The sequence below is a fragment of the Oryx dammah genome, unplaced genomic scaffold, assembly GCF_014754425.2.
Source record: "Oryx dammah isolate SB20612 unplaced genomic scaffold, SCBI_Odam_1.1 HiC_scaffold_28, whole genome shotgun sequence".
Classification (NCBI taxonomy): Eukaryota; Metazoa; Chordata; class Mammalia; order Artiodactyla; family Bovidae; genus Oryx; species Oryx dammah.
This window is the reverse complement of record NW_024070212.1, coordinates 92,669,254-92,696,851: the sequence shown is the minus strand read 5'-3', so window position 1 is coordinate 92,696,851 and position 27,598 is coordinate 92,669,254. Positions and strand designations below refer to the sequence as shown.

The 27,598-nt window shown below is 39.0% G+C and overlaps 1 protein-coding gene across 7 annotated transcripts in view; it reads right to left on the bottom strand.

The window, feature by feature from the left end:
• The window catches only part of EPS15 (epidermal growth factor receptor pathway substrate 15), a 145,516-nt gene extending 118,892 nt beyond the window's left edge, over positions 1–26,624 (bottom strand). For 4 of the 7 annotated variants that reach the window (XM_040231192.1, XM_040231193.1, XM_040231195.1 and 1 more), the window contains exon 1: positions 26,074–26,270. In XM_040231192.1, the coding sequence (XP_040087126.1) occupies positions 26,074–26,148 (75 nt within the window). In that variant the 5' untranslated portion in view covers positions 26,149–26,270. Of the gene's footprint in view, positions 1–26,073; positions 26,271–26,419 lie in introns of those variants that run through there. The other 3 variants (XM_040231197.1, XM_040231198.1, XM_040231194.1) reach the window with 2 other exon arrangements.
• Positions 26,625–27,598: the final 974 nt, after the last annotated feature.

Sequence of the window (27,598 nt, the reverse complement as noted above, 5' to 3'; positions counted from 1 at the left end):
CAAGTAAGATGATCAAAGAGTGTGTTTGGTGCATCTGGGTAAAATCGTCTTTTTCTTTTTAACTGAAATATGATCATTTTAGATTTTAAAAAAATCACAAAGATACAACACACATAATGAATGCATAGAGAAAAATTTTGAAAGGCATAGCTAAACTGACAACAGTGATGACCTCTGGATAATGGAATTACAAATGATTTTTACATTCCTCTTTATACTACTCTGTGTTCTCTGAAAATATTTTTTATAATAAGCACTTCCTTAATTTTATAGAACAAAACAATTAAGATATTTTTAGCTTAGGAAAAAATGTAAAATCCAAAAATGTGCCATCAGTATGCAAAATTATATATGAATACTTAGTAACTAAATTAATTTCTAAAAGAAAACTTTTAAGCTAAAGTTATCAAAAGTCAAAACTGACTTAATTTCTAATATTATTATAATTTGAAGCAATTATTTATTCACTGGCTAGGTCATAAACATGCATCATTTTTCACAAAGTAAAATATTCATAAATATCTGAAGAATCCCTTCTAAAGAGTCAACATTATTTATTACTACTCTGAAAAAAATCTTAAGGGCTTGAAAATAAGACATTAGGAAGCCAACAGAATGTTTTAAAAAAAGAAAAAAACCCTCACATAGGCTTAAATTCAAAGTGCATTCCACTACTTCTCAGGTAGACCATGAACAATTTATTTCCTCTTTGAAAAGCCTGCCCACTTATCTGTAAAGTGCTAATAATATCTATTCTTCACAGGTTTCCAATTAAACTAACTGAATTAAAAAGAGATGGCTAATTGTTCCCTAATATCCTTTACTCTTTTCTTTCTTTAATAATAATACCCCTAAACCTTACTCAAACATGCGGACACCTACCGAAACGTACATTTCTCATTTTTTGCAATCTCGGTTTCTCTCAGTGAAATGTGAAAGGAAATAACGTGCCCAGCTCTCAGGTTGTGCACCTACAGGGAAGGAGAATGTCTTCTACCTCCCAGTTGTTTCTTCCAGCTGTCCAGAAGGTAGATATGGCTGTGAAACGTGGAGGATCTACCCAGACTGTGATATGGAAAACATGGTTGAAAATAAAAAGAGCAACAGAGAAAAAGGGTCTGTCTCTGACACTATCATGAAGCTGCCATATCAGCCCTCTATTACTTATCTTACTTGGACAGTTACTTGAGAGAGGTCAATTCTCTCCTGTTTAAGCTACTGAGATTTTGGCTTGAACCAATATCCTAACTAATGCAATGAAAACCAAAAAAAGGGAAAAAAACAAATTTTACTAAGAAAAAAGTTGTTATAAAACTGTTATTTCATCCTAAAATCTGGTAGGTTGTATTATAATTCTCATTTATTCTCCTCTTACAAGAATATTCACTGCAGATGGTGATTGCAGCCATGAAATTAAAAGACGCTTACTTCTTGGAAGGAAAGTTATGACCAACCTAGACAGTAGATTAAAAAGCAGAGACGTTACTTTGCCAACAAAGGTCTGTCTAGTCAAGGCTATCGTTTTTCCAGTGGTCATGTATGGATGTGACAGTTGGACTATAAAGAAAGCTGAGCGCAGAAGAGTTGATGCTTTTGAACTGTGGTGTTGGAGAAGACTCTTGAGAGTCCCTTGGACTGCAAGGAGATCCAACCAGTCCATCCTAAAGGAAATCAGTCCTGGGTGTTCACTGGTAGGATTGATATTGAAGCTGAAACTCCAATATTTTGGCCACCTAATGCAAAAAGCTGACTCATTGGAATAAGACCCTGATGTTGGGAAAGATTGAGGGCAGGAGGAGAAGGGGATGACAGAGATGGTTGGATGGCATCACCGATTCAATGGACATGGGTTTGGGTGGACTCCGGGAGTTGGTGATGGACAGGGAGGCCTGGCATGCTGCAGTTCATGGGGTCACAAAGAGTTGGACACGACTGAGCAACTAAGCTGAACAAGAATATTAACAGCCCTGCCTGTTGCCATGTGACTTACAGTGCCTCTGTGAGTACCCACTATTGGCTTGGCCATGTGACTTACTCTGGCCAATGAAATATGAGGAAGTTCTAGTTCCAGGTGGAATTTTTAAGGGCTACTGTGTGTTTCCACCAGCTCTTGCTCTTTTCTCTCTGCCAAGAGAATAATAAGTCATGAAGAGGGGGTGCTCCTTCGGCCTGGATCCTGAAAGGAAAGAGAATCATGGAATAGTACCATAGCTGACTACAGGGGAACCTGTAACCTTCCAATTTGTTGTTGCTGTTCAGTCTCTCAATCGTATCCAACTCTCTGTGACCCCATGGACTGCAGCACACCAGGCCTCCCTGTCCTTCACCATCTCCCAGAGCTTGTTCAAACTCATGTCCATTGAACTGATGATGCCATCCAACCATCTCATCCTCTGTCCTCTCCTCCTCCTCCTCCTTGCCTTCACTCTTTCCTAGCATCAGGGTCTTTTCCAATGAGTCAGTTCTTGGTATCAGGTGGCCAAAGGATTGGAGCTTTGCATCAGCTTCATCATCAGTCCTTCTAATGAATATTCAGGATTGATTTCCTTTAGGATGGACTGCTTAGATCTCCTTGCAGTCCAAGGGACTCTCAGGAGTCTTCTCCAACACCACAGCTCAAAAGCATCATTTCTTCAGTGCTCAGCGGTTCAATTCTGACATCCATACATGACTGCTGGAAAAACTATAGCTTTGACTATATGGACAGTTGCAGGCAAAGTACCACTCAAAATCTTTTTATTTTTATTCTCTATAAAAATTTAAGTAATGATTAACAATTTAGTACTTGTGAACATTTTCTAAAAGTGTGATAAAGCACATGATTTTCTGGGTAACTTGCCATGCAAGTATATTTGACATATTAACACAAAAAAATTCAGTTATTTTTAATTCAGCCATCTAATTAATACTCCATTTTCAAGAGACCTGAGGAACCAGAAAGAGAACTAAGCCCTACATCCTTTCAACTACACCACCACAACCACTACCACCACCCCTCAAATAATGGAACAGCTACTCCTATAACCAAAGTACCAAATCAACACAACCAGAAGAGCATGTGCTTTTACACAGCTATGTTCACATGTGACCGACTTGCAGGGAAGGAGACTAAAACCTTCTGAAGACCCGTGATGTCTTTTTTAAAAGACTTATGCATTTCACAATATAAAGGAAAATAGGCTGGAAACAAACAGTAAAAGGAAAAGGACAAGAATAAAAAAATAAACAACAATAGTGATCAACAGCAATCCAAACTGACAAAGGAAATAGCAATCAGAAGCTGTCTGAAGAGTCGAAAGCAAGTTCAGTAAAAAAGAAATTTAGAAGGAGCTGGGTATAGAGGGTGAAGAGAAGCATGTCATCTGAGCAGTCCTCTCTTTAGAGTTGGTGGGGAGGGGCCCAAGAAAACACAAGCAGCCATCCGAGCAGTTCCCTTAGAGAATATACAGTATAAACCCTCAACTCTGTTATTCGTAACTCATTTAATAATTTAATAAACATGGATTGGAGACCTTTTAGAGACAGAACAATAGATTTAGGTACCTGGGGTTACAAAAGCTATATAGGGCCTCTGCCCTCAAAACTGCTCTCTTTCGCAATGCTCTCTTCTGCAAATATCTCATGTTTGTTCCATAACAAATCATTATAAATTGCTGAGTCAGCTAGCAAAGACCTAGGAGCACTCTAAGAAGAGTATTCTAAAAAAAGTTTTCAAAATCTGAATCTAAGAATACATCTGCTTTGGAGATTATCAGAAATAAAATATTACGGGGACTTTAAGTAGACAAAAGAATTTCAAAAGAGAGTACAGCTATATACTACTGAAAAACAATGGATTATAAAGAGACCATACCAGCAACTCAAATCAGTAATGGAGTAACTTTTGTCAAATCCAATTCAACCTGACCCAAAAATCTGGGTGGCAGAGTGACAAAGAATGAATACACAGACCAGTTTTGGGTCTGTCATCAGAAGACAGTGAGTCCTACATACACTATTCTAGCCAGCCCCAAATAAACAGAAAGAGGTGAGGCATTATCTTTAAGCACGAATGATATGTGGATTTATAAAAATTCAAGTAAGGAACAAGTGAAACAAAATAATCACTTCCTGCACTTGTACAGCACTTTACCTTCTACAAAGGACATTCACAGCCTCATCTCTCATGTCCTTTTTCTACACGTCTGGGCAACCAGATGATCACATCAATCCCCCTGGTTCAAATACTACACTTAAGTTGGTGAATATCATATCTTTAGTTCTGACCTCGTCTCTGAACTCTAAACTTATATACCATCTACTTTATATCTCTACTTGGATATTTCCCAAACATCTAACAAAACTTGTATATTTTTTTCTCCAAAAATCTATTCCTCTCCTACCACTAACCATGTATGCACAAGCCAAATAATCTGTCAGCATGTCCCTCATTCTCAATTTTACAATCTATCATATGCAAATACTATGAACTCTAATTCCAAAACATACATTGAACTCATCCACCTCTCTCTGTAATGCAGTTCATATCTCATCTTGACTATTAGAACATTTAATCCATCCCCTCACACAGATTGCAGAGTGTATGTAAATATAAATAAGAACATAACATTCTTCTGTTTAAACCCCTCCATGGCTTCCCATTTGAGAAAAAATTAAATCTAAACTCCTTGACAGGGCTTTGAGTCCCTGCATGATTCAGCTTCTGCTCACCTCTCCAGATACACTTAGGGCCACTAACTTTACTGGTATTTCAGTTCTTCCAAAAGAGCAAGCTCTGTCTCAACTGAGTCTTTCCACATGTCATTCTTTGTTCCTGAAAACATAGGTGGTGTCTTCAATTTCTTTAGGACTCAGCTTAAATGTTACCCACTCAGAGTCCTTTATGGATCATCATAAAATAGGCCCTTTTTAAATTTTCTACTTCAGCTTTGCTTGTTTCCTTCAGAGACCTGTTACATATTGTTTTTGTCTGTTTGTTTTTTCATTATTTTTGCCCTCACTATAACATTTGCTCCATGAGAGTAGAAAATCACACCTATCTTATTTCACCATCAAATCCACAATACCTACATATGAAAGTCCTCAAAAAATATGAAGTTTATGAGCTGAATAAATTATTATTTGTGCAATTCCTTCTTGCAGTACGTTCTCAAATACTGCTGGGAGTATAAATTATTTCACATTTATTCATAACCTAATACTTGCCAGAGACTGAGACAGGCATCATGATGAATTACACAGTCCTTGCTCTCAAGGGCTTTACTAGTCTAGTACAGAAAGAAAAAAGTAAGCAAGTCCCTTTTTCCTCAACTTCTGAGAATGTTCTCTCTACTTCCCTACATCCTCTCCTGAAGAGAAAAGCCAGCCTTTTCTCAGAATGCTACCTCCAACCCCCTGCTCTAACTGAAACAATCTCTTACCTCCCTCGAAGCCCTCTCAAATGGCTGCTGTCCAGTTTTAACTTCCTGACTATCTCAGGTTCCAGAAATGGGATTAAAACCCTCTGCTTCCCTGTGAAGCTTGTCCACATTGTCTTTGTTTTTAAAACAAAGACCAAATAAAACTCTGCTCTCTTGAGGTGTTTCCTTTTCAGCAAAATTACTATCTCCCTTTCCTTATCACTGTTATATTTTAACCTCCTGGTTTTCTCTACCTCACTCACCTGAGGCTATGGCACATGACTCACTGTATTCTTCTCCACCCTAAACCTTCATCAACTGGATGACTTCACCATAAACTTGGATAGCCCATCCAACAACTTGGATTTTTACTTCCTTGATGCCCTTAACACCAACCGTCTCTTCAAAACAGAGTTTTACAAAGTACCACCAATGTGGATATATTACGGCCCCAGTCATCCTGTTACTCCCATAGTAACCTTACTCCTGGCTCTTCTACCTTTATCCAAACTGCTCTATATTCCAAACCACTATTTCAAGCATCTTGTTCTCCAACCATAACCTTCTCTTTCAAGTGATCTTCCTTTGACCTTTGCAAGACTTCTTATCCATGGACCCTTTCTGTGACCCATCAGACTAAACCATCTCTTTGCTTTATGTCCCTCATCATTCAGTTTATAGCCTATGGTGCATCATTTCAATAATCCTCGTCAATAATCTAAATTCTCTTCTCTTTTAGAACACACAAGTACAGCAAAACTCCAAACCAGGATGAACCTAACTATCCTCCTTCTTTGAGGCTGAGCCTAAAAAGTCACGCAACAGGACAGATTGGTATAACTATAAATTCATGACCACTGCATTACTTTGCTAGGGCTGCCATAATGAAGTACCAAAAACTGAGTGGCTTTGGAGAACAGAAATTTATTGTCTCACAGTCTGGAAGCCAGAAGTCCAAAACAAGATGCTGGCAGGGCCAAACTCCCTCTGAAGGTACTAGGGAAGGATTGGCTCTAGGCTTCTCTCCTATTTCTGGTAGTTCCTTGACATGTGGCAGCTTAAGTCCAACCTCCACATAACATTCTGCCTACATGTGTGTCTGTGTCAAAATTTCTCCTTCTGATGTAGGCGTCAGTGATTCTGGATCAGCAGCCCACTCTACTCCTTTATGACCTCCTCTTAAATAATTACATTCATAATGACTCTATTTCCAAGTAAAGTCGAATTTCTGAAGTATTGAGGGGTTCGGATTTCAACATATAAATTGGGGGGGGGGGCACAATTCAACCCATAACAATCAGTAACCTCAAATTTTTCTGCCAAACATACTCTTCAACACACTTTCCATAATGACCATTCCAAGAAGATATGTGACTTTACTCCAACCAGAGAAAATCACAGTTCCTCTGTGGGAGCTACCAGAAGAGAGGCCCTCTTTTCCACCACACTTGGAGTTACAAAGTGTATAAACCTGAAGCTTTTAGTGCTTATTTTAGTGCTATAATGGGAAAGCCTACCTGAGACTGGAGGCAAGATATGAAAGGAAAACTGAGTAGTGGTATCACTGTGACCCTAATACATCTGAAGCCAGCTCTACTCTTAGACCTATCAGTTAGATAAGCTAACATACTTCCTTTCCATTCAAGAGAGAATTACCATTCCATGCAGTTGCCACTTGCACGAAAGTGTTCTGATGTAAGAATGAATAAAACTGGCTAATAAAGTGAGTTTTATACTTCCTGACTGGTATTTGGAGCCACAGAGATCCAACCAAAGAATATAAATCAACAGAAATGCTTGCCAATCCCTTACGTATTACAGACCTAACATTTTCAAAAGTATATCCACACAGCCTTTTTTTTTTAATCTCAAGCATAATTTGAAATAAACACCATTTACTAAATGTTTCTTAAAATGAATTAAGAAACATTTTTTTGCATGTTTATTAGTTGTTCCATTTCTCATTTCCAAAACAGCAAAGAATTTGGTAAAAAGAATTTTCATCAATGTAATAACTTACAAAATAGGAGAGGGCAAACTCTCAAGAGTTTACTGTTGATATCCAATTGGGTGGGATATTTAATAGGCCAGAACTAATAGATTTGATTAGTAGAGCTGACCTGTACTAAGTTGAAGGTAAACAAGCATGCTAAAATTTAATACAGTCAAATAAGAGTAGATTAGATAGGGAAAAAAAAATATAAGCTTTGCACAAATGAGACAAAAAAAATTTTTCACAGTTAATGGAGCTCCAAGAGAACCAAAAGAATCAGCAATGAAATGCTGCTTTTAAAAAAGGCAAGTTAGGGACTTCCCAGGTAGTCCACTGGTTAGGACTTACTTCCAATGCAGGGGGCATGAGTTCGATTCCTGGTCAGGGAACAAATCCCACATGTCATGCAGTGTGGCCAAAAAATAATAAAATAACATGTTTTTTAAATGCAAGTTAAATTATAAAGTACAGACTTAAATACACAACATTTTAAAATCATATATATACAAACATTGTCGTTTTACAGCTTCACAGTAAATAACATATACTAAATCCTTTTTGAGCATTTCCTATACAATAGGTACTAGTCTTAACCACTTTACCCACTGAGTTCATTTAAACTGACAAGGCACATAAAATTATATCCATTTTACAGATGAGGAAAATGAGACATTAATAAGTTGAATAACTGACTCAAATGCACATACGTATTTAAGAGTTTGGAGAAGGAAATGGCAACCCACTCCAGTACTCTTGCCTGGAAAATTCCATGGACAGAGGAGCCTGGTAGGCTACAGTCCATGGGGTCGCGAAGAGTTGGACACAATTAACTTCACTTTCACATTTAAGAGTTAGCACCAATATTGAAATCTAAGAAGTCTGATTGCAGAACTTTAACTTCTAACTGTTAGGCTGTTGCCTCTATTATATTATCTTTACCATCATTTAACAGCACCTTTCATATGCATTCCATCATTTGAATCTCCATAACAGAGAAGTATTACCATAATTCTAAAAAACCTTTAGTTTTAAGGCCCACCTTCCATTTAAGACAAAGTGAAAATGAAAGTCACGCAGTCCTGTCTGACTTTTTGTGACCACATAGACTATACAGTCCATGGAATTCTCCAGGCCAGAATACTGGCGTGGGTAACCTTTCCCTTATCCAGGAGATCTTCCCAACCCAGGGATCAAACCCAGGTTTCCCACATTGCAGGCAGATTCTTTACCAGCTGAGCCACCAGGGAAGCTTTAAGACAGCTTAATATCAAAATAAAGGTAACTTGAACAATTTTTATTATGAACCTACAATTGCATACATTTATCCACTATTTTCCCTCTACTATCACAATCAAACATTAAGTCAAAGTAGTGTTTTGCAGTTTTCACTGTACAAGTCTTTCACCTCCTTGGTTAAATTTATTCCTAAGCATTTTATTCTTTTTGATGGTAGTATAAATGTACTTTTTTTATTATTATTATTTTATTTTTGCAGCATATGGGATCTTACTTCCCCAACCAGAGATTGAACCCATGCCCCCAACATTGGAAGCAGGGAGTTCTAACCACTGGACTGCCAAAGAAGGCCTTGGAATTGTTTTCTTAATTTCCTTTCTGAATTGTTTACTGCTAGTGTATAAAAATGCAGCTATGTGTTGATTTTGTATTCTGCAACTTTGCTAAATTTGTCTATCAGCTCTAAGAATGTTTTCATGGAATCTTTAGGGTTTTCTACATATAAAAAATTCATAATAGTATGGAGGGTCCTCAAAAAATTAAAAATAAAACTGCCATATGATCATCAATCCCACTCCTCAGTATTTATCCAAAGGAATTGATATTGGGTTATCAAAGAACCCATGTACCAGAGATCTGCTATTCCACTATGTGCTTATAGTTAACGACACTATAACACATGCTTAAAATCTTGTTAAGGGGGCAGATCTCACGTTATTTACCACAATATATATTTTTTAATCATGTTATCTACAAACACATTATTTTACCTCTCCCTTTCTAATCTGAATGTTGTTTCTTTTTCTTGTACTAACTGCTCTGGTTAGAACTTCCAGTATCACGCTGAAAAGAAGTTGGAAAAGAGGCATCCTCACTGTGCTCCTGATCACTGGGTAAAAGCTTTTATTCTCTCACTGTTTAGTATGATGCTAGCTGTGGGTTTTTCACATGTAACCTTTATCACGTGGAGGAAGTTCCCTTCTATTTCTAGTTTGCTGAGTATTTTCATCATGAAAGAGTGCTGAATTTTGTCAGTGCATTTTCTGCATCAAGATTTTTTCCCTTCATTCTATTAAAGTGCTATATTGACTGACTTTCATATGATGAACCATCCTGGCAACTATTTCATTGTCTTTTCCCGGAAATAAACTGAAAAGCCAGGAACTACAAAGCATCCTTTTTTAGTCAAATTGAACCTTTGACTGGAAAAATATGGTCAGCTTACCTATACCATATCAGGAAAAGATCTGTTGCTTTTCAATCCATAGTTTAGTAAAATAGTAGCAGTATGTTACCTTCAACCATACACATTCCACCCACCTGTTATTTGGCCTACTTAGCAAACTGGAGCTTTAAGGGCTACAGTACATGGGGATGCAAAAGAGTCGGACACAACTGAACAACTAAACAACAACAACAAAGCAAACTTCTCTTTTAAAACGTAAATACTGGCAGAAACCAATACAACACTGTAAAGTAACTGTTGTTGTTTAGTTACTAAGTCATGTCTGACTCTTCTGTGACCCCATGGACTATAGCCTACCAGGCTTCTCTGCCCATGGGATGTCCCAGGAAAGAATATTGGAGTGCGATGCCATATCCCTCTCCAGAGGATCTTCCCGACCCCGGAACTGAACCATGTATCTTGCATTGGCAAGCGAATTCTTTACCACTGAACCACAAGGGAAAACCATAAAGTAATTATCCTTCCATTTAAAAAAAAAATACAAATATTGCTCTAGGGGTTGTCTACTGATCATTCATGCAGACTATGTAGGGAATTATCTACACTAGGATTTGCAATTGCTTAACCTCTAGCTGGAAGATAGTAGGACCAAGAATTTCCACTTTGAGGTTGGAGGAAGGGATAATTTGGCACATGTGTATAGAGATAATACTTACCCAGTCTGAATTTCAAGTATTCAGTGTAATTATTAGGCCATACGTCTCAGCCTCTAGTTGAGAAAATATAACTCTAGTTGGAGCACTTATATGAACATTAGACTTGATGTGGTACTGCTGAGAGAAAGCAGGGGGGTTAAGAACATCTAATATGATCTGTTTTGCTTAAAGCTCCTAGTTCATGGTCTATTGGAGTATTATACAAATATGGTTTATACTGTATCATCTATGTGATTCAGAAGAGTCAAGGTTAACATACTAACGTATCATTCATTCAAACAACTGCTGATATGTTATTATACTAGGCACTTCTGATACAGAGATGAACAAACAAAACAACTTTTTTGCCCTCCTGGACCTTAATCTTCAGATAGAGGAAAAAAAGAAAGAAATTATAACCCAATGGTTAAATACAAAAATGTATTTGATGCACTAAGCTGACGGTCAGACAATTATTCAAATAAACTGTACTTTTATTATTATCAAGCAGAAACAAGTACAAAGAGAAATATACTGAGGAAATAAAAAGTAAAAAAACTTGGCTGTTCATTCATTACTCATTTAGATATCTCTTGTATTCCTTTAGACATTGATTCATTTAGACATCTCTTGTACATCTATATGCCTAGATACTGGGAATAATAAAATAAGTAAGAAACTATAGTCCCTGACATCAAGAAATCAGTCCAGTGGGGGAAAAAGACAGCAACAACAATCCACTGTAATAAGTACATCAAGAGGGAACAAACACTATTGCTATGGGATCAATGATATCTAAGAGAGACATAATCAGAAAAGTCAATAAAAGTCATGTCTGATTATTTCTTAAGAAACTAAGAAAAAGCTGAGCAAGATACAAGTGGCACCTAAACTAAATCAAAGGAGCCAGTCAAGCAACTGCAAAGAGCACTCCTATCTCAAAATTCCTGTACTTGTTGCCTCCACCTGGAACATCTCCATAGATAATCATATGGCTCACTTTTTATTTCATTCAGATCTCTGATCAAATGTTTTATTTCATTTGATCTCTGATCAAATCATCCTCAGAGAAGCCTTTCTGACACACTATCTAAAGTGTCACCTTATGGCGCTCTTACCTAATCTGTTCTATTGTTCTTTCTAACTCTTATCACTATCTTACATCTCAGTGTACTCAGTGCTTAGCTGCTCAGTCATGTCCAACTCTTTGCAACCCCATGGACTGTAGACCACCAGGCTCCTCTGTCCATGGGAATTCTCCAGGCAAGAATACTGGAGTGGGTTGCCATGCCCTCCTCCAGGATATCTTCCCAACCCAGAGATCGAACCCAGGACTCCCGCGTTGCAAGCAGATTCTTTACCATCTGAGCTCAAGGAAAGCCAATTTTCATTATCTGTTGCTATTGGTCTCTCTGACTAGAAATATTAACCCATGGGGCCAGTGACTTGTCTTGCTCACCATATGTTGTCTTAATTATATAGTACTTTGCAGATAGTAGGCACTGAGTATTTATCAAATTAAGCAAAGGAAAGCAATGAATTTCAGGTACAGCAAAAAACATGTAGCACAAAAGTCTGAGAAATGGGTGATGGCTGGGTGCTCCTGACCAATAATAACTGTAGTAGCAAACACTTATATTTATTAAGGACTTATCATGGACCAGGCACTATTTATTCTCAGCACTTTACTTGTACAATCTCATCTAACTTTCACAACTCTTTAAAGTACATACTCTTACTCATACCTTACATATGAAAAAAAACACAAAGAGAGTAAATGACTTGCCAAATTCAAAGCTAGCAGATGGCAGAACTAGAATTCCAAGCAATGCAGTACAAGGCCAGAGCTCACTCTCTTGACCACTGGCCTCCAAACACAGGAAACTGACAACCTCTCTGGGTTGTTTTCATGGAAGGAAAGGAGGGAGGAAGGGAGGGAGGGAGGAAAGAAAAACCTATTATAAGCAGTCTTTAGAATGTTACATGCTTCATATACTTACTGTTATCACTCAGTCATGTCTCTTTGCAACCCCATGACTGTAGCCCGCCCATGGAATCCTCTGTCCATGGAATTCTCCAGGCAAGAATACTGGAGTGGGTTGCTGTGGCCTTCTCCAGGGATATATATATGCATGCTGCTGCTGCTGCTAAGTCACTTCAGTCGTGTCCAACTCTGTACGACCCCACAGAGGGCAACCCACCAGGCTCCCCCATCCCTGGGATTCTCCAGGCAAGAACACTGGAGTGGGTTGCCATTTCCTTCTCCAATGCATTAAAGTGAAAAGTGAAAGTGAAGTCGCTCAGTCATATCGAACTCTTAGCGACCCCATGGACTGCAGCCCACCAGGCTCCTCCGTCCATGGGATTTTCCAGGCACGAGTACATGCTTTCCCCCAAATATAAGGAATAAGAAAAAAGGGTCCATTCTCAACACTTCTATCCAACACTGTATTAGAGATTCTAGCCAGGGAAATTACACAAGAACGATAAATAAATAAAAGGCATCAGACTGGAAAAAGAGGAGGTAAAACTATAACTATTCACAGATGACATGCTCTAATATTAAAAACAATCCCAAGCTATCTACTAAAGATCTATTAGAACTACCAGCTGAGTTCAAGAAAGTTGCAAAATCCCATGTTTATGGATTCAGAAGGGTTAACACTGTTAAAATAGCAACACTCCCACTAATCACAAAGTCAACTCAATCTCTATGAGAATTCCAAATTAGCTCTTTGTAGAAACTGCCAAGCGGATTCTAAAAACATCACTGCTATTTATTCAATGATTCTTACATTGCAACAATGCGTATACATCATACATACATAAGAAAAAGGAAGTCAGAGAGTTTAAATAACTTGTCATGGTCACCCATGACAAGAGCATAAGTGGCAGAGGGAGAATTCAAATCCAATTTGGTCTTGTATTTAGTGTCCTTCCCACTATCTAAACTGTGATACTCATTATTTTACATACTATTTTAGAATAGATCAAAGATCCTTTGAGCCTATCCTTGAAACCCCTGCCTAATGTCTTGTGCTCTAGGTTAAAAATTCTTGCTTTATTACAAAGAGGAAAAAAAGCAGAGAATAAATCGTAAGAAAACGGATATGATATCCCACAATGTGGACCCAATGCACCAAAATACTGTTTAACTTGGATCAAATACTCCTACGATTTTATGTCGTCCTTTTAATTACAGTTTAAAATGTCACCCACAGTATCAACCTTGGGCACTGTAAAACAATGAAAAACTTAAGAACTAAATTACCACAAAAAAATTCCATTATAATCACAGGACACTCCACAGCACCCAAGTGCCTTTCTTTCTTCTATTATCCTGCATCACAGTACTCATCACCCCAGAGTCAATGTTTATCTCCCTAGAAGACTAAAAGGTACTTCAGTGCATGAATCTAGGTCTTAGTCTCTTTGTATGTCCAAGGCCTAACATAGCAGGGACACAGGAAGCATTCAACAAATGTCTTCTGAAACAAAAGAGGATGGAATGGCAATAAGGGATGTACCTTTACTGCATGTAATCTTCATATTTTTAATATATGCATAATCATGTAACTGTGTTGTACCTAGTGAATACAAGATGGAATGAAGTTACCAATAATCCCTGGTATCAGTGATTTATGAAAATTCTAATAAAGTATAACATTTCATAAAAATTAACAGCCCTATAATAAAATCTAGCTGTTATAAGTATTTGGCTAGAGATGGCAGTAGCAATAGTTATTGTTGTTATTAATAGCTACCACCATTTAAACTGATCCCAGACATTTATAACTATTATTTCACATACTCATCACAACAAATCCTGCAGGTTAAGTTTACTCACCATTTTATAAGCTAAAAAAGAGACTAAGAAACTTGTTACAGAATCAAACAAAAGATTTAAACCTAAGACATTCTGACGGCAAAGTCCAAGATCTCCTAGTATTTCACCCTAGCTCTCGACAATGTTCAAATCTGGAGCATGAGAAATCCCTACACATAGCAGTTCTTTAAGTTTTCCTTAACAAATAGTCTGTTTTTTAGGGAAAATCTTCTCTGCTATATAATATGATCTTCAGTAATAAGATACTGAAGGAATTCCAAGTCCAGATTACCACATTCAAGAGAATATTAGCTTAAAAGTAAATACTGGCATGACGTACACTAACCTAGATAAGCTTAGGTTTCGTAAGTAATAAATTCCTAGAGGTTGCAAAATGTAAAACTATGTTCTATTGTATCTACAAAAACCCTCCACTATAACTTGGTACAATTACTTTCTAGACATGTGGTCCATTTAACAAAAAGTTGATTTTTACATAAGATGTTGCAGCCTAGAACATATGTTCAGTTATAACCAAGGAATGGCACTATAATTAGTTCTGTCAGAGCTATTCTACACTCAGAAATACAGACTCATTCAATTTATGAGTTGTTTACACTGCCTAAGTTATAACATTGGCTCTACCACTTAGCAGTAGCTTGATCTTAAACAAGTTACTTCACCTCTGCGCCTAAGTTTTCTCTTTATAAAACAGGAATAATAAGGATGATCTGTTTATCAGGTTTTAGGGATTACTGAAAAATCATGTGTTAAATAAGTATTAATTATTACTAGAGTCGCAAAGAGTCAGACATGACAGAGTGAATGAACTGAACTGAATTGATAATTAATTATTCTTAAATTAACCTCTTTCTCTTGCTCACTCATGCTCTCTCTCTCACACACACACACACACACACGCACACACAAATTCCACTCTGAATAATTTTTTCCTTTTACATAACAACAGAGGAATGTAATACAGCGTGAATGTTCATTTTTATCCCTAAAATTTGTCTGAAATATTGTCAATGGCTGTTTACAGGAAGCAGCATATAGCAAATGTGCTTTAGATCAGATGTGCCAGATTTGAATCTCAAGTCTACCACTTACAACACAACCTGAGTAAATAATACAGAAGACTAATTTCTACTTATAGAAAGGTTGTGAATATTAAATGAAATAATATATGTAAATCACCTAAAAGTGCCTACTGCTTATTAGGAGTTTAAGTAACATCAGTCTTCTTCCTTCTCAAAGGCAGCATAAGAATGTTTTCCTTCCAAGGTCTTTGCATTAATATTTAGCCCACTAGACAGAACTGTTCTACAATTAAAGTAAGACCACAATAAGAAAGGCAGTGAAATCACACGTAAAATCAAGTTCACAATTTTCAACTGTTTTATCACTTAAGTTTTTAAGTTCAATATCCATGCACAATTAGGCATTCAGGGCTCGTGGCAGATTTAGGAATTAAAGTATAAAGACAAACCATTTCCTCTGTCCCTGTCCCAAGAACACACATACTTCTCTAACTCCCAAATGACTTAGTGGATCACTAACTTTAAAAAGTACATTTAAATCAGCGATTCTCAAAACTGAAGCAATTTCGTCCCCCAGGAAATAGCTGGCAATGTCTGGAAATATTTTTGATTGCCCTAGCTGGGAACAGTGCTACCAGCATATTGTGGATAAGGATGCAAAACATCCCACAATGCAGAAGACAGGCCCCCTCCACACCATAGAATTAACAGGCCCAAAATGTCAACAGTGCCAAGGTTGAGAAACCATGATCTTTAAAAAACCAAAGTATTATAATATAGAAGCTTTCTCCCCAAAAGTATGTTCTTGGCCAAATTTTCATTGAAGACATAACAAGAAGTAAGCAGCTTGATTATCTCAGATGGGAAACTCCTGGTACTGCTAAATACCCATTACGAAATTCCCAGTCTAAAGAGGAAGTGAGGCTTTGCATAGTTGTGCTTTTAAGCTTTTAAAAGAGCTCCAACCTTTCTTTTTTTTTTTAATTTAACTGTAGCTGATGTACAATATTATATCAGTTAAGGTGAACAATACAGTGATACACAATTTTTAAAGGTTACACTCCACTTATGGTTATAAAATATTGGCTATATTCCCCATGTTATATATTCTTGTAGCATATTTTATATTAATACACAATAGTTTGTTCCTCTTAATCCCCTATCACTATTTGCCTCTCCCCCTTTGCTCTGCTCACTGGTAACTACTAGTTTCATTTTTACATCTGTGACTCTGCTTCTTTTATGTTTACCGTGCTGTGCTTAGCCATTCAGTTGTGTCTGACTCTCTGCGAACCCATGGACTGTAGCCCCCCAGGCTCCTCTGTCCATGGGGATTTACTAGTTTGTTTTATTTTTTATATATTTACTAGTTTGTTTACTATATATATTTACTAGTTTGGTACATTTTTTTAGATTCCACGTGTAAGTGCTATCACATAGTATTTGTTTTTCTCTGACTTATTTCTCTTAGCATAATACTCAAGTTCATCCATCTTCCTACAAATAGCAAAATGTCTTTTTTGTTTTAGGACTAAATAGCATTTCCATTATTGGAGAACGAAATGGCAACCCACTCCAGTGTTCTTGCCTGGAGAATCCCAGGGACGGGGAAGCCTGGTGGGCTGCCGTCTATGGAGTTGCACAGAGTCGGGACACAACTGAAGAGACTTAGCAGCAGGAGCCGCAGTATTTCCATTGTATTAATACATACACATATACACCACATCTTAATCTATTCACCTGCTGATGGACAATTAGGTTGCTTCTGTATCATGACAACTGTAAATAATGCTACTATTAACATTGGGGTGCATGTTATCTTTTAAAATTAGTGTTTTGTTTTGTTTTGTTTTTTGCTGTATGCACAGGAGTGGAATTGCTGGGTCACATGGTAGTATTATTTTCACTTTTTTGTGAGACCTCCATACTGTTTTCCACAATGGCGACATCAATTTACATCCTCACCAACAGTGTACAAGGGTTCCCTTTCCTCCACATCCCCACCATTTGTTTGTGTTCTTGAAGACAGTCATCCTGACAGGTGAGTGATCTCATTATGGTTTTGATTTGCCTTTCCCTTATGATTAGCAATACTGAGCATCTTTTCATATGCCTGTTGGCCAGCTGCATGTCCTTTTTGAAAAAAGTCTATTCAGTTCGTCTGCCTATTTTTTAATCAGGTTGTTTGGTTTTCTGATGTTGAGTTGTATAAGCTGTCTAAATATTTGTATATTAACACCTTATCAGTCATTATTTGCCTTCTCACACTCAGTAGGCTATCTTTTTGTTTTGTTGATGTTTTTCTTTGCTGTGCAAAAGTTTTTACATTAATTAGGTCCATTTGTTTATTTTTGCTTTTATTTCTTTTGCTTTAGGAGACGGATTTTTAAAAAACATTGCTATGATTTATATCAAAGAGTGTTCTGCCTATGTTTTCCTCTAGGTGCTTATGGTTTTAGGTCTTAAAGGCAGGTCTTTAATCCTATATGTATTTAATCATTTTTAGTTTTTGTATATGATGTTAGAGAATGCTCTAGTTTCATTCTTTTACATGTAGCTGTCCAGTTTTCCCAGCACCATTTATTGAAAGTGTTGTCTTTTATCCATTGTATATTCTTGCCTCCTTTGTCACAGATTAATTGACCATAAATGCATGGGTTTATTTCTGGGCTCTCTAATTCTGTGCCATTGATCTGTGTGCCTGTTTTTGTGCCAGTACCATACTGTTTTGATTACTGTAGCTCTGTGGTACCAACCACTATTTTTTAATTAAACAGGTGATTTGTTAAAGTATTATTTATATTACAAAGCTTCTTATACCACACTTCTATCTTACATTCATACAGAATATTAAAAAACTCACATTTTTGTGATACAGAAGCACAGTACATGAGGCCAACTTTCAACAGATATTATTATATACCAAGTTAACAACAATCAAAATCTGATAATATGGCTGATGGGGGAAAAGCACAAACACTGTTGCTGGTATAAACTTTCTGAATGCAAATTAGCAGTATCTATCCAAATTAAAAATATCTCTTAGCCCTAAATTATACCTACTAAAAATTAATGCACATACACACTTCTATGCAGAGTACATCATGAGAAATGCTGGGCTGGAGGAAGCACAAGCTGGAATCAAGACTGCCAGGAGAAATATCAATAACCTTAGATATGCAGATGACACCACCCTTATGACAGAAAGTGAAGAACTAAAGAGCCTCTTGATGAAAGTGAAAAAGGAGAGTGAAAAAGTTGGCTTAAAGCTCAACATTCAGAAAACTAAGATCATGGCATCTGGTCCCATCACTTCCTGGGAAATAGATGGGGAAACTATGTAAACAGTGGCTGACTTTATTTTTCTGGGCTTCAAAATCAATGCAGGTGGTGATTGCAGCCATGAAATTAAAAGACGCTTACTCCTTGGAAGGAAAGTTATGACCAAACTAGACAGCATATTAAAAAGCAGAGACATTACTTTGTCAACAAAGGTCTGCCTAGTCAAGGCTACTCCAGTAGTCATGTATGGATGTGAGAGTTGTACTATAAAGAAAGCTGAGCACCAAAGAATTGATGCTTTTGAACTGTGGTGTTGGAGAAGACTTGAAAGTCCCTTGGACTGCAAGGAGATCCAACCAGTCCATCCTAAAGGAGATCAGTCCTGGGTGTTCATTGGAAGGACTGATGCTGAAGCTGAAACTCCAATACTTTGGCCACCCGATGCAAAGAGCTGACTCACTGGAAAAGACCCTGATGTCGGGAAATACAGAGGGCAGGAGGAGAAGGGGATGACAGAGGATGAGATGGTTGGATGGTATCACCAACTCAATGGACATTGGTTTGGGTGGACACCAGGAGTTGGTGATGGACAGGGAGGCCTGGCGTGCTGTGGTTCATGGGGTCGCAAAGAGTTGGACACGACTGAGCGACTGAACTGAACACGTGTATGAAGATGTGTAAAAGAATATTCCCTGCAGCACTGTCTGTATTATAATAACAAAAGATTAACAATACCGAAGTCCATCATTAAGTGGCTAGTTAAAGAAAGTGAAAGTGAAGTCACTCAATCATGTCTGACTCTTTGCAACCCCATGGACAGAGGAGCCTGGTAGGGATCCCCATGGGATTTTCCAGGCAAGAATACTGAGGTGGGTTGCCATTTCCTTCTCCAGGAGATTTTCCCAACCCAGGGATTGAACCCGGGTCTCCCGTATTGTAGGCAGACGCTTTATCGTCTGAGCCACCAGGGTATACTCATATCAAGGAATATTCTCAAATTTTGGAAATAATGAGGGAATCTGTATGTGCTTATATAGAATAAATTAAGCTAGATAAATTAAGATAAAAATAATAATAAGCCACAAAATATGCAGCTTATTCAAATCTCCTAGATAAATCTCCTAGATAAATTAAGCTAAAAATAATAATAAGCCACAAAATACGCAGCTTATTCAAAAGAAATATACATACACACTACATATCACATATCTTATACACGGGTGTATAACACGCACACACACACACATTTGCATACATATCACACAGTATTGGGGCTTCCCAGGTGGTGCTAGTGGTAAAGAACCCGCCTGTCAATGCAGGAGATGTAAGAGATATGGGTTCGAATCTTGGGTTGGGAAGATCCCCAGGAGGAGGGCATGGCAATCCACTCCAGTATTCTTGGATGGAGAATCCCATGGACAAAAGAGCCTGGCAGGCTAAACTCCATGGGGTCACAAAGATTTGGACATGACTGAAGCAACTTAGCACACACTATTGCTGGAAACACACACAAGGAACAGCAAGAATGACTGCCTCTGAGAGGGCCAAGAGTATGATGGAGATTTTCATTGGTATGTGTGAGGGTTTTGTGTTTTTTTTTTTTTGCTGCACTGGGCCTTAGTTGCATCATGCGAGATATTTTGTTGTGGTGCAAAGACTCTAGTTGCAGCACTTGGGCTCCAGAGCATGCAGGCTTCAGTGGTTGTGGTGCACGGGCTCTCTAGTTGTAGCACATGGACTCCAGAGCACACAGGCTCGACAGCTGCAGCCCATGAGCTTAGCTGCTTCACAACATGTGTTTTCTCAGTTCCCGGACCAGGGATCAAACCCACATTCCCAGCACTGCAAGGCGGATTCTTAACCACTGGACCACCAAGGAAATCACTAAGTTGTTGTTGTTTTTTTAAACAGAACTTTATTCTGGTTCTTTCATTTACTGACTATAATACATAAGTCACAAATTATGAGCCTCGGTATTCTCCAGCTTGAAATAATGATAATAACAGCCTTGCTTATTAGTTATTATGAAGATCAAATGAGAGCATAAATTGCTTCATAAATTATAAAGCAGCATACAAAATTATAAATTACTCTTCTAACTGAATTCTCCAAACCAACTATAATAATAATAATTATCATTCTTCTAGCCAATTTCTCTAAACCCGAAGATGGGAATGTTTAAGATGGAATGTAAATGCAGATGCTATCTTAGAACACACATTTTTACTTCAGATATAGCTATTTATTTTTTAATTAAACTATAGTTGTAATTAATATTATATATAATACATGTATTAATGTAAAAGGGTAAATTTTCAAAAACACTGTCATACAGAAATGTTAAATCAGCTGATTACAGAAGAAATTCATGCTTACTATTGAAAAGAAGTAAAAATTATAACCATGATATCATAAATTTGGGGTTTTTTTCTTCCAGTCTTTTTTCTATGTATGCTTAAGTAGATTAGATTTATCTAAATAAAATGTTTCTCCTACTGCTACTGCTAAGTCACTTCAATCGTGTCCGACTCTGTGCGACCCCATAGACGGCAGCCCACCAGGCTCCCCCGTCCCTGGGATTCTCCAGGCAAGAACACTGGAGTGGGTTGCCATTTCCTTCTCCAATGCATGAAAGTGAAAAGTGAAAGGGAAATCGCTCAGTCGTGTCCGACCCTCAGCGACCCCATGGACTACTTACTGTAAAACAGCATTCACATTACAACATCCCTCAGATTAAAAGCTCCTAATAAACGTAATTTTTAATGAAGATAATCATATTTTATCTTGGTGATGAGAGTTCAACTACTTTAAAATGAAATTCCTATATATGGGTTTACCTAATGAACTCTGTCTGGATTAATTTTTCATTTATTTCCACCAATTCTCCAAATTATCCAGAATTGGTCAATGGATGTTTTCCCTCTCCTCTCTCTCTCCCTCTCCCACTTTTTCTCTCTCTCAAGGCATCTTCCTAATTTTGGCTTCCACAGCTCCAATTTTATTAAGTTTAAAATTCACAAAACAAAGAAGCATATAACTATGTTTATAATTCTTTGAAGAGCAAGTGCTGTGCTTAGTCGCTCAGTCGTGTCCCACTCTCTGCAACCCCATGGATTCTACCCCTCCAAGCTCCTCTGTCCATGGGGATTCTCCAGGCAAGAATACTGGAGTAGGTTGCCATGCCCTTTGAAGAGCAAGTAAAACAGCCTAAATTGAGACCTTAAATTAGACTATTAGTGAAAGGGAAATCAGAACCATGATTTGTTACTAAATAAAGATGCTCAATCTTTTCCTACAACATTTAGTCTGTTATTATTGTTCTGTCTACAGTGAAAACAAAAAAATACGCTCAGGTTATGCCTAGGAAACTCTCTATTGGACAAACCAACTGTTCCTAATTAATTTTAACTATGACATCGCCTCCCAAATGCTGAACATTCCAAGCCATTTTTGAAAACTGTTAGATATTGCTCAGGGAAGCAAAGATTTCCTGAGTATACTGGACAAAAGTATCATTATTGTGCCTTTCCCATAGTAGGAACTAAAATAGTAAGTCATACTGAATAAATACTTCTTTTCTGTTTCTGAGAACATGCTGTAATTTTCACACTCTACCCTGTAATTTACCATCATGCCTGTTATACCAAACCCCAAAGGGGATACACATATTAATACATATTGCCTACTTTTAAAATGAAATTGAAAATAAATACCCAAAACTGAAATTATGGGAGATTTTTTTTTCCCTCCAATTTTCATCACTCTTGCAATCTTAAAAAAGCATTAAAAGAGAAAGTATCCTTATAGCATTTATTGTTTTTGACCATATATTAAGATTGTTTTAAGTCCCATTCTAAATGCTCTTTTTAGTATTAAAAAAAAATCCTTGCTAAATTAAAACAAGAAAACTTCAGCATAGAGCTGAACTGACAGAGTATTATTTAAAATACTCCCATTATGCCATCTTTCAACAAAATAAAACCTTTCTCATCATCAAAAGCACTACTTGTGCATCCACAGTTGTATTATCAAGATACCATGAAAGGTAACTAGAGATTCAGAGGCAAAGGACATTGCTTCCATACTTTTGAAGTTCAGTACCTAACTAGGAAAACAAGGCAAATACTGAAAAAGAAAATTAAAAAATACAAGGGAGCAATGGATATGCCAACCACCTAGTATACAGAAAAGTAGAGTAGACAGCTTTTGAAGTCCTACAGACTTTGGTTCAAATCTTAGATCTTACTACTAATTTATGTAAATTATTTCCTTCATTTGTAAAATGGAGTGTTAAGTAAAATTCTTAGCATACAGTAAGGGAAGTTAACAGTATTATTAGTCGTAGAGACGCAGACTTAAAGAAGAAATGAGCAATCAGCAAAGTTTAAAAACAGGAAGTATTAATATCTTTTTGTCATCTACTACCATAAGCAAAAATCACAAGATCTTTCTCATTCAAGTTTTACTTCTTATTGCCAAAAAGAAAACAGAACACTTGGTAAAGAAAACTGAAACCAGAAAACACGAAGGCTATAAAGCACTAAAGCACCCTAGGAAAGTCACCACTAGATCTCCAAATCACAGAATATGATCTATAATAAAAATGTTCTTTGGAAAGGTTTTTAGATCAGCTAATTCAAACTCTCCAACTCTCTAGAATTAAGCTCCATGCTTTCTTCTGTCTCTGAGAGCCAAGAATTGTCATCTATCTTGTTCATAAGTATATCCTCAGCACCTAGAATAAATCCTAGTACATAATAAATGGTCAGTACATATTTGTTGGATGAATAAAAAAACTGAGGCCTGGAGATTTAACTCAATGACACACAGTTACCTCCCAGCAGAGCTGGGACTGAAACTAATATTTTACTATTTAGCATTCTATCCTGTCTGGAAGCTAGACTATGATAATTTAGACAATTTATCTTGGTGGTTGGGGAATTGGAGGATTTGCTGGCAGGCAGGAGAAAGAGGAACGAGAAAATTAACCTAGTTTTCAGGTGTTTTTCCCAACTGTCAGTTTTGCTTAATTGATAGAGGCCAAAAATTCTACTCAAGACAATTCCAGCATAGAGCAGGGCACATAATAGGTACTTAACAAATACTGGCTGAATAAATCAACCTACTGCAAAACTATTATTATTTAATAACCAGGGGCAGAAACTAACTTCAGCATCTGTTTAATCTTTGTAACTGCCCCAGAGTTCTTCAGAATTTTCAGTCATTCCTAAGACAAATATTATTAATAACTTTCTTCCAGATATGCACTGAGGGAGAGAGATGAAAGATGCCCCTGCCATGTAGGATCTCACTTGAGTATGCCTATGTCTGAGTGTGTTGTGAGGGGGTGATGGTGACATAAACAGATCAATAATGAATATGAAACCCAGTTGCACTGTTATCTCAGCTTATTTGCCTCAAGCAGTTAAAAAGTCAATATAAAAAACACAAATCAGCCAAGTTTTAAAATAACAAGGAGGCACATTAGGTATGTGCCACATTGGGAATGTTCTCTTTCCAGTGCCTTTACAATATATCTTATTGCTTCCTAATGTCTTAAAGGGCTTCCCTGGTGGCTCAGCGATAAAGAACCTGCCTGTCACTGCAGGAGATGCAGGTTTGATCCCCGGGTGAGGAGGATCCTCTGGAGAAAGAAATGGCAACCCGCTCCATTATTCTTGCCTGGGAAATCCCATGGACAGAGTAGTCTGGCCAGCTAACAGTCCACGGGGTTGCAATAGTCGGACACAACTTAGCGACTAAACAAAAACGTCTTAAAATGAAAATGTTCTAACTTGACTTATCTGGATATTCAATATAAATGAACCATCAATGTTTGTTCTCTCATATGTGAAACACTGAACGATAATACTCCTGATTCAGTATTTACTCTGTGTACATGTTAATATTTAAATATATAACCACAAGAACACATTTAAATTATTTAACTGTCTATAAAACTGACAGAGCCAGAAGAAAATATTCAGAGATGAATGACAGTAAATAGAAACTAAAAACATAACCTTACCCAGGAAGAAAATAAAGTACACACACAACTAAGAAGCAAATCTGTATTAGTTCTCAGAAGAACAAAATCTTCAAGAGGGGAGAACTCTCGCTGGAATTGGCCAGCAGAGTGGAAGAGCAACAGCTTGCCAACAGGATCTTGTTTAATGCATATCACTAACCAGACTATTAAAGAGTGAACACCCATAAGTCAATGTTGCCATTCCTCAAGTTTGAGTTTCAGGAGGACCCTTCCAAAGAGATTCACTACCAAGACTAAATCACCACATTCCAAGTCTTTTCCCCCATTTATCTGCTTGTCAAAATAGGATAAGCAAGACTAAATAAACTGGAAAATAACAGACCTCGCACTTACGAAGCTGAAAATTCCTACAAGCTGAAGTTACTTATTTTACCTAAGGCACATTGTTTATACGTGATTCCTGGTTACTGAGGGGAACATTTTTCACTCAGTTTATCCTAGAATGCTAGGCAAAACACCCCCAAAGTCTTATTCCTCAAACAGAAAACTTTCTGGCCCAAATGTATAATCTATCCCAATGTTTTGCCTCAGAAACCCTGAGATATCCAGGCCAAGAATACCAGGTGGCAGAGAGACACTGCAGGGCAGGCAGGAAGGCTGGCGTGGGCCCCAGCAGCAAAGTCCGTGGCCACCGGTTCTGGAGAAAACGGGCTGAGAAGGTGAGGTTAGGGTGAGATGTGGTCAGAGAAGCGCCAAGGGACTGACAGGCGTACAACCTCTCTCCATCCAGGACATCACCGGAAGATTGTAATTGGTTTTCCCAACGCAGAGGGAGGAACGAGGTTCCCAGGGTGATTGATGCTGAGCGGTTTTCTGGGAAGCACGAGGACTGACTCTGAAGGAAGCAGAAAGGCAAGGCAGAACAGAGCACACAGGTTTTGGAGAAGGTTCCCCCAGGACGAGTGATCTCTTAGGTCCTTCCCAGCAACAAGACGGGCGGAACCATCACACCTGTGAAAGGACGTTTCCCTGCTATCCCCATGGACAGCGGTAGAGAGCCTACCCGGTAGGCGTGGTAGAAGAACTGAGGAGGGAAAAGGCTGAATCGGGGGATCTCACCCAGCAGGAAACCTGATCAGCAAGAGAAGAGGCTGAAGCCAGGGTAAGCGGGGTAAGAACGCGCTCGGGGAGGATGAGACTTATTTGGAAGACAGGCTGACTGGAGGAAACTGCTGGGAAAGGGAGGGCTTTCGTCGGACTCCAGTGGGAAAAGGCCGGTTTAGCGAGGGAGAAGCCTGGCTGGGAGGGGGCCCTGAGCGCCTGGCTCGGGAAGGTGACGCTGCCTGTCCCGAGGGTGAGCCTCGCGCGTGGCGAGGGCAGATCCGGCGGTGAGACTGAACCGCGCGAGCTCAACAGGAGCTCACCTGGGGTGCGTCTGGCCTGGAAGGAGGAAACTTCCTGGGTGGGTGAAGGCGGACAGGAGAAGGTCGGGCTCCCATCCGGCGGGACAGGGGCACGGAGGGGTCGGGAGGAGGGGGCGCCGCGTGGGGCGGGGCCGGAGCGCGAGTGGCGGAGGTACCGGCTCAGGATGGCGTCCTCCCGCAGTCACACTCACAGACTCACATTCACAGGCGCGCGCGCGCGCTCTCAGTATCGGCCGCCGCGCCCGGGGCGGAGAGAAACTGCTCGGGTCGGTGAACCGTAGGGCGGTGGGGGAGGGGGCCGGGGACACCGGCCGGCCGAGCCCGGCGGACCGGCGGGCGGCGTTACCTGTGTCAGGGAGAGCTGGGCCGCCGCAGCCATGGTGTTTCCATCATGCACGGGAGGGGAAGGAAGGACGGGCGGACAGGGGCTCGGGGCGGGGAGGAGGCGGAGGGAGCGGCCGGAGGCGAGGCCCGGGCCGGCTGGCGGGCGTCTCCCCTAACTTCGACAACTTCCCTCCTCTCGTCCACCCCGCCTCGCCTGGCCCCGCCCGCCCGGCACAGGCCTCGGAGACGCCCAAATCCTGGCGCCGGAGTTTTTGCTGCTGGACCGGAGCCTGCCCCGGGGCCGCCTGAGAAAACCCGGCGCGGACAAGTAATTAAGGCGGACGGGCTGTGGAGGCAGAGGCAACTCCAGATTGTCCTGAGAACTTTAACGGATCACCTACGCCTGCTAAGCCTCTGCTTCTGAAAAATGGGAAGAACTATATCCAGAGTCCAAGTTGCTTGCGAGGAGTAAATGAGATAATGATAGGAAATAATAACGGTACTTTTTATATGCCAGCATCTGTGTTGGATGCTTTTATTTTTAAATTGTGTAAATGAAGGAACTGAGACATAAATAAGTTGTACAAATGAAACTGAAACACGAATAAGTGTCATATGTAAGGGCCTACAACTGATCAGATAGCTGGTGGGTTAGAATTCAAGTGTGACTCCAAAACTTTTCATTTAACCATCTGCTATTACGGTGAGCACCTGAAGAATTGATACTTTCAAACTGTGGTGTTGGAGAAGACTCTTGAGAGTCCCTTGGATCCCAGGGAGATCAAACCAGTCAATCCTAAAGGAAATCAACCCTGAATATTTATTGGAAGGACTGATGCTGAAGCTAAAGCCCCAATACTTTGGCCCCCTGATGTGAAGAACCCACTCATTAGAAAAGACCCTGATGCTGGGAAAGATTGAAGGCAGGAGGAGAAGGGGACAACAGAGGATGAGATGGTTGGATGGCATCACTGACTCAGTAGACATGAGTTTGAGCAAATTCCAAGAGATGGTGATGGATAGGGAAGCCTGGCGTGCTGCAGTCCATGAGGTCGCAAAGAGTTAGACGTGACTGAGCTACTAAACAACAACATTAGGGGGTGATATCAAAAAAGAAGACTATCTTAAGTCAAAATCTAGGTAGGAAGGGAAATAAATACTCTCCAGGCTCTCTGGCTGCCTGCCACATTTAGACCCCAGT